The following is a 17,965-nucleotide window of genomic DNA, read 5'->3' as shown; positions in this document are numbered from 1 at the left end:
ATGCACACCCACTTAGTTTCTTTTGTTGAGCTTTCATACATTTATAGCTCTAGTGCATCCGTTGCATGGCAATCCCTACTCCTCGCATTAACATCAATCGATGGGCATCTCCCTAGCCCATTGATTAGCCTCGTTGATGTGAGACTTTCTCCTTTTTTGTCTTCTCCACACAACCCCCATCATTATATTCTATTCCACCCATAGTGCTATATCCATGGCTCACGCTCATGTATTGCGTGAAAGTTTATGAGTTTGAAACTATTAAGGTATGAAACAATTGCTTGGCTTTTCATCGGGGTTGTGCATGATGAGAGAATTCTTGTGTGACGAAAATGGAGCATGACTAAACTATATGATTTTGTAGGGATGAACTTTCTTTGGCCATATTACTTTGAGAAAACATAATTTCTTTGTTAGTTTGCTTGAAGTGTTATTATTCTTTATGTCAATATGAACTTTTGTCTTGAATCTTTTTAATCTGAATATTCATACCACAATTAAGAAATTTTGCATTGAAATTATGCCAAGTAGCACTCCGCATCAAAAATTCTCTTTTTATCATTTACCTACTCGAGGACGAGCAGGAATTAAGCTTGGGGATGCCTGATATGTCTCCAACGTATCTATAATTTTTGATTGCTCCATGCTATATTATCTACTGTTTTGGACTATATTGGGCTTTATTTTCCACTTTTGTATTATTTTTGGGACTAACCTATTAACTGGAGGCCCAGCCCAGAATTGTTGTTTTTTGCCTATTTCAGTGTTTCGAAGAAACAGAATATCAAACGGAGTCCAAACAGAAAAATCCTTTTTGGAACGTGATTTTCTTCTCGGATAAGACCCGGGAGACTTGGACCCTACTCCAAGAAGTACCGGAGGCGGTCACGAGGGTAGGGGGTGCCCCCCCCTACAGGGCGCGCCCCCTGCCTCGTGGGCCCCTCGGTGCTCCACCGACGTACTCCTTTCTCCTATATATACCCACGTACCCCCAAACGATCAGAACAAGAGCCAAAAACCTAATTCCACCGCCGCAACTTTCTGTATCCACGAGATCCCATCTTGGGGCCTATTTCGGAGCTCCGTCGGAGAGGGCCGTCATCACGGAGGGCTTCTACATCATCATAGCCCCTCCGATGAAGCGTGAGTAGTTTACCTCAGACCTTCGGGTCCATAGTTATTAGCTAGATGGCTTCTTCTCTCTTTTTGGATCTCAATACAATGTTCTCCCCCTCTCTTGTGGAGATCTATTCGATGTAATCTTCTTCTTTTGCGGTGTGTTTGTTGAGACCGATGAATTGTGGGTTTATGATCAAGTCTATCTATGAACAATATTTGAATCTTCTCTGAATTCTTTTATGTATGATTGGTTATCTTTGCAAGTCTCTTCGAATTATCCGTTTGGTTTGGCCAACTAGATTGGTAGTTCTTGCCATGGGAGAAGTGGTTAGCGTTGGGTTCGATCTTGCAGTGTTCTTTCCCAGTGACAGAAGGGGCAGCAAGACACGTATTGTATCGTTGCCATCGAGGATAACAAGATGGGGTTTATTTCATATTGCGTGAATTTATCTCTCTACATCATGTCATCTTGCTTAAAGCATTACTCTGTTTTTAACTTAATACTCTAGATGCATGCTGGATAGCGGTCGATGAGTGGAGTAATAGAAGTAGATGCAGAATCGTTTCGATCTACTTGTCACGGACGTGATGCCTATATACATGATCATGCCTTGATATTCTCATAACTATGCTCAATTCTGTCAATTGCTCAACAGTAATTTGTTCACCCACCGTAGAAAACTTATGCTCTTGAGAGAAGCCACTAGTGAAACCTATGGCCCCCGGGTCTATTCTCATCATATCAATCTCCATTACTTTAATCTTGTTTTGTTTTTACTTTGCCTTTTACTTTTCACTTTGCATCTTTATATCAAAAATACCAAAAATATTATCTATCGGATCTCACTTCCGTAAGTGACCGTGAAGGGATTGACAACCCCTAATCGCGTTAGTTGCGTTGAGCTCTTTGTGTTGTGTAGGTACGAGGGACTTGCGCGTGGCCTCCTACTGGATTGATACCTTGGTTCTCAAAAACTGAGGGAAATACTTACGCTACTCTGCTGCATCATCCTTTCCTCTTCGGGGAAAACCAACGCAAGCTCAAGAGGTAGCAGTAAGTCCTGTCCATTGTGTCCCTAAGAAGGGAGGTATTACTGTTGTTCCTAATGATAAAGATGAATTGATTCCACAAAGAATCATCACAGGTTATAGGATGGTAATTGATTTTCGCAAATTAAATAAAGCTACTAAGAAAGATCATTACCCCTTACCTTTTATTGATCAAATGCTAGAAAGATTATGCAAACATACACACAATTGCTTTCTAGATGGTTATTCTGGTTTCTCACAAATACCTGTGTCAGCTAGAGATCAATCAAAGACTACTTTTACATGCCCTTTTGGTACTTTTGCTTATAGGCGTATGCCTTTTGGTTTATGTAATGCACCTGCTACCTTTCAAAGATGCATGATGGCTATATTCTCTGACTTTTGTGAAAAGATTTGTGAGGTTTTCATGAACGACTTTTCCGTCTATGCTTCCTATTTTGATGATTGCTTGAGCAATCTTGATCGAGTTTTGCAGAGATGTGAAGAAACTAATCTTGTCTTGAAATGGGAAAAGTGCCACTTTATGGTTAATGAAGGTATTGTCTTGGGGCACAAAGTTTCTGAAAGAGGTATTGAAGTTGATAAAGCCAAGGTTGATGTTATTGAAAAGATGCCATGTCCCAAGAACATCAAAGGTATAAGAAGTTTCCTTGGTCACGCCAGATTTTACAGGAGGTTCATTAAGGACTTCTCAAAAATTTCTCAGCCTCTGACTATTTTATTGCAAAAAGATATACCATTTGTCTTTGATGATGATTGTGTAGAAGCATTTGAAATACTTAAGAAAGCATTAGTCACTGCACCTGTTGTTCAGCCACCTGATTGGAATCTACCCTTTGAAATTATGTGTGATGCTAGTGATTATGCTGTAGGTGTTGTTCTAGGGCAAAAAGTTGATAAGAAATTAAATGTTATTCATTATGCTAGTAAGACTCTAGACAATGCTCAAAGTAATTATGCTACTACTGAAAAAGAGCTTTTAGCAGTTGTATTTGCTTGTGATAAGTTTAGATCTTATATTGTTGATTCTAAAGTAACTATTCAAACTGATCATGCTGCTATCAAATACCTTATGGAAAAGAGAGATGCTAAACCTAGACTTATTAGATGGGTTCTCTTTCTACAAGAATTTGATTTGCATATTGTTGATAGAAAGGGAGCTGAGAACCCCGTTGCAGACAACTTGTCTAGGTTAGAAAATATTCTTAATGACCCACTACCTATTAATGATAGCTTTCCTGATGAACAATTAAATGTTATAAGTACTTCTCATAGTAATCCATGGTATGCTGATTATGCTAATTATATTGTTGCTAAATTTATACCACCTAGCTTCACATACCAACAAAAGAAAAAGTTCTTATATGATTTGAGACATTACTTTTGGGATGACCCACATATTTATAAAGAAGGAGTAGATGGTGTTATTAGACGTTGTGTACCTGAGCATGAACAGGAACATATCCTACGCAAGTGTCATTCTGAGTCTTATGGAGGACACCACGCTGGAGATAGAACTGCACATAAGGTATTGCAATCTGGTTTTTATTGGCCTACTCTCTTCAAGAATGCCCGTAAGTTTGTCTTGTCTTGTGATGAATGTCAAAGAATTGGTAATAGTAGTAGACATCAAGAAATGCCTATGAATTATTCTCTAGTTATTGAACCGTTTGATGTTTGGGGCTTCGATTATATGGGACCTTTTCCTACCTCTAATGGATACACACATATTCTAGTTGTTGTTGATTACGTTACTGAGTGGGTAGAAGCTGTTCCAACTAGTAGTGCTGATCATAACACTTCTATTAGAATGCTTAAAGAAGTTATTTTCCGAGGTTTGGAGTCCCTAGATACTTAATGACTGATGGTGGTTCACACTTTATTCATGGTGCTTTCCATAAAATGCTTGCTAAATATGATGTTAATCATAGAATTGCATCTCCTTATCACCCTCAGTCTAGTGGTCAAGTAGAGTTGAGCAACAGAGAGCTCAAATTAATTTTGCAAAAGACTGTTAATAGGTCTAGAAAGAATTGGTCTAAGAAACTTGATGATGCATTGTGGGCTTATAGAACTGGATACAAAAATCCTATGGGTATGTCTCCATATAAAATGGTCTATGGAAAAGCCTGTCACTTACCTCTCGAACTAGAACATAAGGCATATTGGGCTATTAAAGAGCTCAACTATGATTTTAAACTTGCCGGTGAAAAGAGGTTATTTGATATTAGCTCACTTGATGAATGGAGAACCCAAGCATATGAAAATGCCAAGTTGTTTAAAGAAAAAGTTAAAAGATGGCATGACAAAAGGATACAAAAGCATGAGTTTAATGTAGGTGATTATGTATTGCTATACAACTCTCGTTTAAGATTTTTTGCAGGAAAACTTCTCTCTAAATGGGAAGGCCCCTATGTTATCGAAGAGGTCTATCGTTCCGCTGCCATAAAAATCAACAACTTCGAGGGCACAAATCCGAAGGTGGTAAACGGTCAAAGAATCAAACATTATATCTCAGGTAATCCCATAAATGTTGAAACCATAACCCCGGAGGAAATACATAAGAGACACTTTCCGGAACGTTTCAGACTCCGAAAAGGAATAGGTATGTGGTATGATAAGTAAACCGACTCCAAAACAACTTTCAAGGTAATATTTCTCCATTTTGGAATATTTAGAAAAATAGAAAAATAAGTAGCAGTCCGGGAAGGACACGAGGGCCCCACAAGGGTGGTGGGCGCGCCCTACCCCCCTGGGCGCGCCCCCCTACCTCATGAGCACCTCTTGTGCCTTCCGGACTCCGTTTTCTTGCACATTACGTATTTTGGTCAGTAAAAATTCATTATATATTCTCCCGAAGGTTTTGACTCCCGTACCACGCAATTATGCTCTGTTCTCGTTTCGAGCTGTCCCGTTGCAGATTAAATCAACATGTCTTCCTAGGATTCGGAAGGAGAAAGCTATGTGGATGACTACTTAGCAAATCCAAAGCTCTATGGAGATGTGGAACATGATGGATGGACCACGGAGGAAGAAGAGGACTATGAACCCAAGGGGAAGGAGGAGACGAGCTCAGATGAACATGAAGCACCATTACCTCAACCTGGGGACATGCACGTGGAGTTCAAAAAGTCAAGTCTCCCTGATAGGGTAAAGAAACCCAAGTTCGAGTTTATCCCTTTTCGTCTCTTGCAGGAAAATAAGCAGGATCTATGCAAAAAGATATTAACCCTGGAGTGGGAAATTGATGATCTGAGGGATCAAAATGCCATCCTCAAGCGCAAATTAAGGGAGAAGCCTAAGCCATCAACTAAGCCTGCATCACCACCATCTTCTTCACCAACAAAGAAGGAGACATAATCACGTGGGTATGGGCAGTCCCCTTGGCAACTGCCAAGCTTGGGGGAGGTGCCCCGGTATCGTATCACAATCACAACTCCTATCTTTACCATTTTTTCTTAGTTCGATCCTATTAGTAGTATCTTGATCTAGTAGAATAAAGTTTATGGCATGATCTAGTTTTGAGTTTTGCTTTATGATCTCTCTATGTAATCGAGTCCGTGAGTTATATATAATAAAGATTAGTGTTGAGTCAAGGGCTTGATTATTTTGCCACGATCTTGGGTGAATAAAAGAAAAGAGAAAAAGAATAAAAAGAAACAAAAAGTTCATATTCATCTTATTGAGAGTAATGACTTCACATAGAAAGAGTATGATGATTAAAAGTTGTTGGGAGTTGGCAGACATAGCTTTGGTCATTGTTGCAATTAATAGGAAGTAATAAGGAAAGAGAGGTTTTCACATATAGATATATTATCATTGACATCTTTTATGATTGGGAGCACTCATTAAAATATGACATGCCAAAGAGTTGATGTTGGACAAGGAAGACAACGTAATGAGTTATGTCTTTCTTATATCTGAGATAAAGTATGTTGTCATGGATCCTCTAACTTGTTGAGCTTGCCTTTCCCCCCTCATGCTAGCCAAATTCTCAGCACCAAGTAGAAATACTACTTGTTCTTCCAAATACCCTTAAACCAGTTTTGCCATGAGAGTCCACCATATCTACCTATGGATTGAGTAAGATCCCTCAAGTAAGTTGTCATCGGTGCAAAGCAATAAAAATTGCTCTAAATATTTATGATTGATTGGTGTGGGAGAAATAAGCTTTATACGATCTTGTGTGTGGAAGTAATAAAAGCGACGGACTGCATAATAAAGGTTCATATCACAAGGGGCAATATAAAGTGACGTTCTTCCGCATTGAGATTTTATGCATCCAACCATAAAAGCGCATGGCAACCTCCGCTTCCCTATGCGAAGGGCCTATCCTTTATTATTATATTCTACCTTATGCAAGAGTCATAGTGATCTTCACCTTTTCTTTTTCATTCTATCCTTTGACAAGCTCAGCATGTTGGAAAGAACATGATATATATATATATATCTAATTGGATGTAGGGGAGCATGAACCATTATTGTTGACATTACCCTTGAGGTAAAAGGTTGTGGGGCAAAACTACAAGCCCCTATCTTTCTCTGTGTCCGATTAAAACTCCGTAACCACAAGTATCGCGTGAGTGTTAGCAATTATGGAGGACTAAATGATAGTTGAGTATGTGGACTTGCTTTTTAGCTCTGACATAGACTCTTTCCGATGTTATGATAAATTGCAATTGCTTCAATGACTGAGATTATAGTTTGTCGGAGCCCAATAAGGTTTATGATTTATACTTTTGCATTGTGAATAGATCATCACTTGAACATAAGTAATCATATGACAAAATCTATATATGTTGATGTTATGAGAATAATCGTGATGCCTTCATGTCCGTATTTTATTTTTATCGATGCCTCTACCTCTAAACATGAGGAAATAATTATTGTTATCGGCTTTTCGCTTGAGGACAAGCGAGGTCTAAGCTTGGGGGAGTTGATACGTCCATTTTGTATCATGCTTTTATATCGATATTTATTGCATTATGGACTGTTATTTCACTTTATATCACAATACTTATGGCTATTCTCTCTTATTTTATAAGGTTTACATAAGGAGGGAGAATGCCGGCAGCTGGAATTCTGGGCTGGAAAAGGAGCAAATATTATAGACCTATTATGCGCAACTCCAAAAGTCCTGAAACTCCACGGAACGTCTTAAATAAATAAAGAAAAATCTTCACCAAAGATGAAGGCCAGGGGGCCCACACCCTGCTCACGAGGGTGGGGGCGCCCCCCCTAGGGCGCGCCCCCTACCTCGTGGGCCCCCTGGTGGCTCTCCGACGCCCATCTTCTCCTATATGAAGTCTTTCGATGAGAAAAAAATAAGGGGGAACTTTTCGGGACGAGACTCCGCCACCACGAGGCGGAACCTTGGCGGATCCAATCTAGAGCTCCGGCAGAGCTGTTCTGCCAGGGATACTTCCCTCCGGGAGGGGGAAATCATCACCATCGTCATCACCAACGCTCCTCTCTTCGGGAGAGGGAAATCTCCATCAACATCTTCACCAGCACCATCTCATCTCCAAACCCTAGTTCATCTCTTGCATCCAATTCTTGTCTCAAAATCCAGGATTGGTGCTAGTAGGTTGCTAGTAGTGTTGATTACTCCTTGTAGTTGATGCTAGTTGGTTTAATTGGTGGAAGATCATATGTTCAGATCCTATATGCATATTATTACCCCTCTGATTATGAACATGAATATGCTTTGTGAGTAATTACGTTCGTTCCTGAGGACAAGGGAGAAGTCTTGCTATGAGTAGTCATGTGAATTTGGTATTCGTTTGATATTTTGATAAGATGTATGTTGTCTAGCCTCTAGTGGTGTTATGTGAACGTCGACTACATAACACTTCACCATTATTTGGGCCTAGAGGAAGGCATTGGGAAGTAATAAGTAGATGATGGGTTGCTAGAGTGACAGAAGCTTAAACCCTAGTTTATGCGTTGCTTCGTAAGGGGCTGATTTGGATCCATATGTTTCATGCTATGGTTAGGTTTACCTTAATACTTTTGTTGTAGTTGCGGATGCTTGCAATAGAGGTTAATCATAAGTGGGATGATTGTTCAAGTAAGAACAGCACCCAAGCACCGGTCCACCCACATATCAAATTATCAAACTATCGAACGCGAATCATATGAACGTGATGAAAACTAGCTTGACGGTATTCCCATGTGTCCTCGGGAGCGCTTTTCCTATTATAAGAGTTTGTTCTGGCTTGTCCTTTGCTACAAAAGGATTGGGCCACCTTGCTGCACTTTATTTACTTTTGTTACTTGTTGCTCGTTACAACTTATCCTATCACAAAACTATCTGTTACCACTTATTTCAGTACTTGCAGAGAATACCTTGCTGAAAACCGCTTATCATTTCCTTCTGCTCCTCGTTGGGTTCGACACTCTTACTTATCGAAAGGATATGATAGATCGCCTATACTTTTGGGTCAGCAGTGTTATTTTAGTACGAACTCTTGGGCTGTTTGTGACTCTTATAGGAATAGCTCGATAGATTGATTGGAAAGGATAACTTTGAGGTGGTTTTGTACCCTACAAACAATTTCATCTTAGGTTCTCCGCTAGATAAGAACTTTGGAGTGATTCATTATCGCACGTTGAGGAATTGTTATATGATACAATTATGTTAGCATTGTTGAGAGATTGCACTAGTGAAAATATGAACCCTAGGCCTTATTTTGAAGCATTGCAATATCATTTGTGCTCACTTTTGTTGTTACCTTGCTGTTTTTTTTATTTTTCTTATTACAAAAATCAACGTCTACTATCATTACTACACTTGTATGACCATCTGTTCGTCGAACTAATGCACCTATACAATTTACCATTGTATTTGGTGTGTTGGGGACATAAGAGACTCTTTGCTATTTGGTTGCAGGGTTGTTTGAGAGAGACTATCTTCATCCTATGCCTCTCACGGATTGATAAATCTTAGGTCATCCACTTGAGAGAAAATTGCTACTGTCCTACAAAACTCTACGCTTGGAGGCCCAACACGAGTTTATAAGAATAAAGTTACGTAGTAGACATCAGTGAGCTCGTGACTCCCTCGTGGGTCTTCTGGTCCTTCCTCGAAGCTTCGGGAGTCTCTTATGTTCAAAAAAAATCATCGTAATTTTTCTTGGTATTTGGACCTTGTTTGGTACGGATTTCCTGAAAAACCAAAAACATGCAGAAAACAACAACTCACACTAGGCACTAGGTTAATAGGTTAGTTCCATAAAAATCGTATAAAAGTGCGCCAAAACCATATAAAAATGTTGTAAACATGGCATGGATACTTCATAAATTATAGATGTGTTGGAGACGTGTCAATGGAGTGCTTTTCAAATTGGTTTTGAAAAGGCATATGATACGGTTAAATGGTCCTTTTTGCAACAAGCTCTATGTATGAAGGGTTTTGACCCTAAAAGATGTTGCTAGATTTGTGCAAGGAGGTAGTGTTGGGATTGGTCTGAATGATGAAATTGGTCATTACTTTTAAACGCTAAAAGGGCTGAGACAAGGTGGCCAGCTGTCTCCAGTTCTTTTTAATATTGTTGCCGATATGTTGGATGTCCTTATTGTAAGAGCAAAGAAAGATGGCCAGGTAGGAGGTCTTATACCTCATCTAGTTGATGGAGGGGTATCGATTCTCCAATACGTTGATGATATTTTTTTTCTTGAGCATGACCTTGACAAAGTTGTTAATATGAAGCTTATTTTGTCTATATTTGAACAACGGTCGACACTTAAGATTAACTTTCATGAAAGTGAAATATATTGCTTTGGCGAAGCTATTGAGATGTAAAATGAGTATTGGCACATTTTTGGTTGTGAGGCAGTTACTTTGACATTTAAATATTTGGTAATTCCTATTCATTATAGAAAGTTGCTAAATAAAGAATGGAAACCAATTGAGGACCCTTTCGAGAAATACCTGCTTCATGGGTGGGAAGAGATGCCCCCATACGGGGATCATCTTGTCTTGATAAATTTTGTTCTCACTAAACTACCCATGTTCATTCTCTCCTTTTTTGAAATACTAGTTGGGGTTTGAAAAAAACTTGATTACTTTCGCGGTCAGGTTTCCTAGCAAAGTGATCAACATAAGAGAAAGAATGGCTTAACAAAGTGGAATATCGTCTGCCGTCCTAAAGACCAAGGGGGCTGGGGTATTGAGTTACTTGAAATTAGAAATAGATGTTTGTTAAGTAAATGGCTATTCAAACTATTACATGAGGCGGGCATTTGGCAGGAACTCTTATGCAATAAATACTTTTGTGGTAAAACATTGGCTCAAGTTACTCCAAAACCATCCGACTCTCCATTTTGGAGAGGATTACTTGCGGTTCAGAAGGACTTCTTCTCATGTAATTCCTTTTGTTGTGGGGAATGGTTAGGCCCCCACTTTTGGCACGACATTTGGCTTGGGGATAGGCCATTATCGGTTCAATACCCCTCTCTCTTTAGCATTGCGTTGAACCCCACTCTCTTTAGCATTGCGTGTAATAAGCATGTCTTAGTGGCTGGCGTTTTAACTAATGCTCCACTGATAAATATTGAGTTTGTCTAAAAGGTCTTTAACATGCGGTAAAATGGACCGCCTGGCTGAATTTAGTGGAAAGACTTAGTGATATATCTTTATCTATTGATGATGATACGTTCAGGTGGCAGTTGACTCCATCTGGAGCAATTTCAGTTAAGTCTATGTGTATTGATTATATGAATGAGCATACACCTTTGCTACTAAAGTATTTGTGAAAACTAAAAGTTTCGTTAAAGATTAAAATCTTCGTGTGTTTTGTCAATCGGGAAGTTATTCTCACAAAAGATAATCTAGCCAGGAGACACTGGAACGGCTGTATAAGATGTGCCTTTTGTATGAAACTTTAGAGCATTTGTTTATCTCTTGTTTCTTTGTTCGTAACATTTGGCGGCTTGTGTATTGTTTTAATACTCCACCTCCTACCACTATTGCTCATATGTTTGGAACATGACTTTTCGGGGAAAACAAGAAAACTAAAGTGCATGTTTGCATTGACGTGTCTCCATTTATTTGGGCTATATGAAATTGCCGAAATGATGTGGTGTTCAGCAAGGTTTGGGTACTTATTTTTTATAGATTGTTCACAGTGGCGGAGCCAGAAAAAAATCGATCGAGGGGGCCAAGTGACGGTGAATCAGATTGGGGAGGGCCAAACCATTGGAAGAGAGGCATTTAGCAGCAACTAATGACTAATTTTACACTGTTCATAAGCAAATTATCAATAAATCTTGGATGTTAGGGGGGCCTGGGCCCCTACTGGCACCCCCTGTCTCCGCCACTGGTTGTTCGCCGTGCTACCTACTGGATCATCATGTGGTCCTTTCTCCTACAACCCGGCCAGCGGGTTCTTATGAATTCCGGATATACTCGGCTGATGAGGGTCTGATCGTTCGGCCTATATTCAACCGGGGTGACTGACAACATGCTACTCCCTCTGTTCCTAAATATTTGTCTTTGTAGACATTTCAAATGACTATTACATACGGATGTATGTAGACATATTTTAGAGTGTAGATTTACTCATTTTGCTCCGTATGTAGTCACTTGTTGAAATGCCTAGAAAGACAAGTATTTAGGAACGGAGGGAGTAGAAGATTACACTATGTTTAGCCTTGTCATTCTAGCATTTTTCCGGTGACCGATTCATATAGCCACTTTAGCCATTGTAATTTCGAATTATTTTTCATACTTTTATATACCTTTAAATAAAACTATATAATAAAAGGTTGTGTATATCGCTCTGATGTAAAAGCCGGGACGCGCGGTTGGGGGCGGTGGACAGAAGGGAGAGACGAGAGATGGGTCGGGTGACGGAGAGCGTTTTCCGATCCGGAAGTGGGCAGTGGTTCACCTCTCCTCACGGGCTGGCTCACCCCCCCACGATCGATCTCCCCTATTTCACCGCCAACCGCACGAACCCCATCCCTCCTCGCCTCTTCCTTTCTTCCTCTCTGTGGCGGCGGTGGAGCAGCGGGTCGGCGCTCTCACCAAGCAGCGGTGGATACCGGCGGTTCGCGCGGCGCGGCGGCGGGGACCAGCGGCAGATCGGCCGTGCGGCGCCAGGCCCTCGGGCTCCGTCAAGGTATGAATCCGCCCGCCTCAACTCCTCCCTCGCGTACCGCGAATCTCGACCCGATCTTGGCCAGCAGCAGATTGAGATTTGGGTGGATTCCGATCTTGAGAGGAGATGATTCAAAATAGGATGATCTTTCATTACTTGGTATACATATGGTTCTGTTGCGATCTGTTTGATTTTGTTGCTGTCTGTTCTTGCCCAATATGTAGTATTCAGTGGGTTAGCAATATGTTTGTTGGTGCTAGCTATATTTTCATTTTGATAGCTAGAATACGAGGCATTGTGCATGGTCAAGAGCATGAGTAAAAATAAAAGGAGGAAAAGGATGATTAGAGCATCTTCACCCCGAACGAACCCCCAAAGGCCCAATGGGGGTCCAAACTGAAAAACGGCCGCACCGGGCAACTCCCAAGTGTCTGGGCCGAGCCAAAATATGCCCGGCACCCCCCGGAGCCACCCTCCAAACTTGGTGACAGGCTCGGGGTGCAAAGAAATGGTGGAAATAAAGCATTGCGGGTTTTGTGGCAGTTAATGAGAACCTTAATCGTCTCTTTTCCAATTATCCCCTGGCTAGATATGATCTCCATCATTTCTTTGCTGAGCTGTCTTTAGTCAAAACACCGGTTTTTATTTTCAAAGTAGTAAAAAAACTATGTTCTTAACCTTTAATAATCATTTCGAAAAACAGATGGATATGCCATTGGATGGGCCGGAGATGCTGAGATATGGTATCTTGTGGTACCCGTCGATGTGTCGATACAAGGGAACGGTTGCAGCCAAGGCGCGGGGGCCTCACCACCAACGAAGTTCGTGAGGAAGAAAGGCGCTCGTCCATCTCTCCTGAAACAACCACTCGCCACCCGTCTCTCCTCCCACGCACCACAACCCTTCCTCTTCCCCTGGCGACAACTTCGTCGATTGAACACAATCTACGACAAACATGCCTCCGGATCTCGCACGCCACCTCGAAGGGGACCCTCCCATAGCTGCCGTCCTCCTGTGCCGTTCGCCTAGACTGACGTGGAGTGGGGATCAATCCGGGCTTGGTTTGCTTTCTATCGCTGGTGACGAACACTAACCTGCTTGGATTGTTCTTAACATTCTGGTAGGGTGTGTTGCTCGTCCAGATTCTAGAGCCAGCGATGCTAACTACCTGGCCTGTAGCATCCTAGCAGTATCAAAACACAATTGAATCACACTTCTATGTTAGCACTGATTGTATGAGAATTTGATTGTAAATGTTCTCTTAAAACCGGACAATGTGTTTCTATTTCACATTTGAGTGCGTCCATGATCTGAGTTGGGTGTGATAGTTTATATTCTTAAATCTTGAGACAGTTCATAGCATGCAGCAAACCAGCAGTGGAAACATTAGGATGAGTATATAAGAACTACTCTTTTACTTGCTGCTTCGACTGCCTGTGAAAGTCTGGGTTCGTAGTTAATGATGTCAATGGCACGAATAGAACTTTTCTTGATGTTTTATGCACCCAAGATCTTCCCTTCGAGTCTTGATTCCTCACAGAAGGACAGCCATCTTTGCAGGTTGCTAAAATGGATAAGCTCAAGGGCTCTGCGCGTCTTATGATTGTTTCAGATCTCGATCACACAATGGTGTTTGTCTAAACTCGCAGCTTGGATTTTGTCCAGAGATAATTGTAACTTTTTTGTATGACCAACTAATTTGAAGTTTCTTGGGTTTCAAACTTTCAGGTTGATCATCATGACGAAGAAAACTTGTCTTTGCTTAGGTTTGGGGCCCTTTGGGAGTCTGTTTACTGTCAGGATTCTCTTCTTGTCTTTTCAACAGGAAGATCACCTACTCTGTATAAGGAATTGAGGAAAGAGAAGCCTATGCTAACTCCAGACATCACTATTTTGTCTGTGGGCTCTGAGATAACTTATGGTGAAGCCATGGTCCCTGATCATGGCTGGGAGGAATATCTGAACAATAAGTGGGACAGGAATATTGTTCTTGAGGAGACAGCTAAGTTTTCTGAGCTGAAGCTTCAGGCATGTTCGATTGCTAAACAGCTACTTCCCCTAATTAATAATCATTTTGATCTCTATACAAATAACACTTTATTGTCATTCACTTGCATAAATGCAGGTAGAGACAGAACAGCGTCCACATAAGGTCAGCTTTTTGGTTGACAAGAAGAACGCTCAGGGAGTGATCAAGTCTCTCTCCGAGAAGTTTGAGAAACGTGGGGTGAGGCAACATGCTTACTTTTTTTAAGAGGCAGCATGTTTACTGATGTTGTTAGGTGTTAGTTTTTCGCAATATATTCTTTAAGAAACATGGTTTTTTGGAATTTGTGTGGTTAACTACTATATTTACTGTAAACAGGTAGATGCGAAAATAATCTACAGTGGTGGCCAGGATCTTGACATATTAGCTCAAGGGGCTGGAAAGGGTCAAGCACTTGCATATTTGCTCAAGAAGTTAGGTTCATGCGGAAAAACACCCAACAATACTCTTGCTTGTGGTGACTCTGGTAATGATGCAGAATTATTCAGTATCCCTGGTGTACATGGTGTCATGGTCAGTGTACAATAACTTGCATGATGTGTCTATAAAAGTTCAGGCGTGAATGAATGTGAGTTTACTGCAACTCTATGTTCTAAAATGTTAGGTTAGCAATGCCCAAGAGGAACTACTCCAGTGGCATGCAGAAAATGCGAAGGATAATCCTAAGATAATTCATGCAACTGAGAGGTGTGCTGCTGGTATTATTCAAGCTATTGGGCACTTCAAGCTAGGACCTAATGTTTCTCCAAGAGACGTTGAGTTTCCTTACATCAAGGAGGACCCTTTCAAGCCTACAGCGGCCGTTGTGAAGTTCTATGTTCTGTACGAAAAGTGGCGTAGAGCTGATGTTCCAAAGGCTGATTCTGTTATAGAGTACTTCAAAAACACCACAGTATGTATATGGTTTTCCACTTCCATATACATTTAAATAGTTTGGTTAGCTTTTGTCTAAATTTCTCCCTCTCCCATCTCAGTTTCTCAAGCTTTCTAATTCTGAGAAAATGCCATATTTTCCTTAATATTTTCTCAAACTTAAAGATTATTTATTTATTGTGGGTGTTAGGATGCAAATGGAGTTATTATTCATCCGTCTGGGGTCGAACTTTCGATCCATTCGTCCATTGATGAGCTGGCTTCATGTTATGGTGACAAACAAGGGAAAAAGTACCGATCATGGGTGGACAGACTTGTTATCTTGCAGACTGCTCCTGACAGTTGGCTTGTGAGATTCGACTTGTGGGAGGCAGAAGGTGAGTTGTTATGATTCTGCAAAGTATTATACAGTTACTGCGCTGAGCAACTCAAACTTTAACAAAAAATGCTATTTAATACGTTTTGTTCAGATTGCAATCTTTTTACCCAGTTTGTATGTGCTCAATCAGAATTCTTGTTTTATTTATAGATAGTGTCATTTATGGTTTACCTTTATTCGACATGGAGGCCAAGTAATAATTTTAGGACTATGGTAGTAGGTTTTGATATTACTTTGCGCACATATCCTTTTTTTTTCCTGTTGCGAAACAATGACCGCATCATTCCGTTACAGAAAAGTACAATGCTAAATTTACAGTGTGGACTGTTGTATAACTCTATTCTGGCCAGATATTATGGACTTACTGGTTATGGTATGAAGTGATCTAGATAGTAGAAGTTGACTGAAACATAATCCCTTTACTACATATGTAAACATCAATGACCACTTGATGATAATGGCCATAGATTCAAAGTCCTTTGCAAAAGGACAACCCGTGGATTGGGGGTCATTCGTTGTTGAGCAATCAATAGTTATATCCCGAGTCAGTTGGGGATGTCGAAAATCAATCTTGGTCTATGATTAATGGAAAATTGTGCTTCAAGCTAGTTAAAATGATCTGGCTACCTGATTTGACATGTTCCCTTCCTAACAAAGAGGTATGGGGACTTTAGCATGGGTTTGCCGGTTGATTCTATCTGATGGACATGATGATTATCTGATTTCTACCTAATGGAGGGCATAGCGCATAACCTGTGGGACAGTGTGACGTGGATTTCAAAGTTTTTTCGTCCTGTCAATTATTATATAAGCACGCTCGCGTTATCTTCATATAAATCTTATTTTAGCGAATCATCCTCACCTCAATGTTTAATGCGCCGCTATGCTATTTTCAGGTAATGCGTGGGCGTGCTGTTTTACAACCCTTGCACTGAATGTAAAGGTATATATATATATATCACTTGTGTTGAGCCAAAACCTGACCTGACCCACTCGTATTTTGGAAATTTTAACACGGGTTGTTTTCGTGATGTCACTCAGCCTGAAACCCCTGGGGGTTTTGTGGTAACACACATCCACAAGACATGGCGTAAAGAATATCCCGGGGTTGAGCAGTCATCCAAACTCTAGACTGGACCGCCACCGCCGGCGCACGGGAAGGAGTTTTTCTTCTTCTTGAGGATCAAATAAGAAATCGTAGCGAAAGCATGAGAATTTCTTTTACTTGTTCATAATGTTAATAATAAGTGCTCCCAGACACATATACTGGGCTGAATGATGTCTACGGAGGTCTCTTGATGCCTTTGGCTAATGCTTACTGTCATGAGAGGCTAAACTGAAGTAAATGACCCCAGTACCAGTATATACTAGTTCGATGTGCTACTCGTCATTATTCAGTGTTCTTCCATATACATTCATTTTTATCCATTTCTGCGACAACTGGACGACATGAACGACGGGAGCTTGGCTTCGGCAGACTTGGGGAAAATCCTATTTGCCGCTCGCTGCGGCAAACTGTCGAGCGATCGCACAGGGGCAGCGCAGCGAGCGAGAAATGGGCCGGCCCACACATAATGCGTCCAAACCGGTTTTGGGAACCTTCCAGAAGGTTCCCTGAACCGGGTTTTTTTTCCTGTATCATTTTTTCAGGTTCTTTTTCGGCTTTCTATTGTTTTTTTATTTCTCTTTTTTTCGTTTCTGTTTCTTTTTCATTTTTTCGTTTTTTGTTTCTTGTTTCATTTTCTTTTTCAAGTTTATTTTTCTTTTTAAGAATATGCTCGTAGTTTTACAAATGTTTATGATTTTCTTTTTTATTTCCTTTTTTTTCTTCTTGTCCTTTAAAATCAAAAAAGTAAATATTGTTCGTGTTTCCAAGAAATGTTCTCAAAATTCAAAATTTGTTCTCGTTACACAAAAAAGTACAAAAGTTCTGAAATTCAGAAAATGTACTGAATTTCAATATTTTTTTCACATATTCAAAAAATGTTAGCTCTTCCAAAAATTTTCAGGATTTTTCAAAATTCTCTCCGTTTCAAAATATGTTTTCAAGATTCAGAAAATGTTTGTGCTTTAAAAAATTGTTCAGACTTCCAAATTTGTTCGGATTTTTTCAAAATTTCTCTCCGTTTCGAAATATGTTCTCAAGATTCAAAAATGTTCATGCTTTAAAAAATTGTTCGCGCTTCCAAATTTGTTCAGGATTTTTTAAAATTGTCCACCATTTCAAAATTTGTTCTCAAGATTCAAAAAATGTTTGGGAATTGAAAAAAATATTCCAGCTTTCCAAATTTGTTCACAAATTCAATAATAGTTCATGTTTTTCAAAAAAAATCACAAATTCAGAAAATGTTCTGGAAGTTTTAAAAATATAAACATTTTTGTTTTTTGTTCACA

General features: G+C 40.2%; 1 protein-coding gene across 1 annotated transcript; it reads left to right on the top strand.

Moving 5' to 3' along the window:
• The first annotated feature begins 12,069 nt into the window (after positions 1 to 12,069).
• Positions 12,070 to 16,979, top strand: LOC119298726 (sucrose-phosphatase 2-like). Its single transcript, XM_037576015.1, has 9 exons — positions 12,070 to 12,293; positions 13,833 to 13,901; positions 14,001 to 14,300; positions 14,398 to 14,499; positions 14,638 to 14,832; positions 14,924 to 15,211; positions 15,383 to 15,569; positions 16,468 to 16,514; positions 16,613 to 16,979. The coding sequence occupies exons 2-9, from the start codon at positions 13,842 to 13,844 to the stop codon at positions 16,700 to 16,702; spliced, it is 1,269 nt and encodes a 422-aa protein (XP_037431912.1). The 5' UTR covers positions 12,070 to 12,293; positions 13,833 to 13,841; the 3' UTR covers positions 16,703 to 16,979.
• The last annotated feature ends 986 nt before the right edge of the window (positions 16,980 to 17,965 follow it).

Source organism: Triticum dicoccoides, chromosome 5A, assembly GCF_002162155.2.
Source record: "Triticum dicoccoides isolate Atlit2015 ecotype Zavitan chromosome 5A, WEW_v2.0, whole genome shotgun sequence".
In the NCBI taxonomy this organism is placed as follows: Eukaryota; Viridiplantae; Streptophyta; class Magnoliopsida; order Poales; family Poaceae; genus Triticum; species Triticum dicoccoides.
This window is presented reverse-complemented; position numbering and strand designations above follow the sequence as displayed.

Coding starts and splice junctions, on each gene's coding strand:
- LOC119298726 (XM_037576015.1), top strand. CDS start 13,842: ATGGATAAGCTCAAGGGCTCTGCGCGTCTTATGATTGTTTCAGATCTC. Junction 15,212..15,382: donor AGTACTTCAAAAACACCACA/GTATGTATATGG, acceptor TGTGGGTGTTAG/GATGCAAATGGAGTTATTAT. Junction 16,515..16,612: donor CCCTTGCACTGAATGTAAAG/GTATATATATAT, acceptor GATGTCACTCAG/CCTGAAACCCCTGGGGGTTT.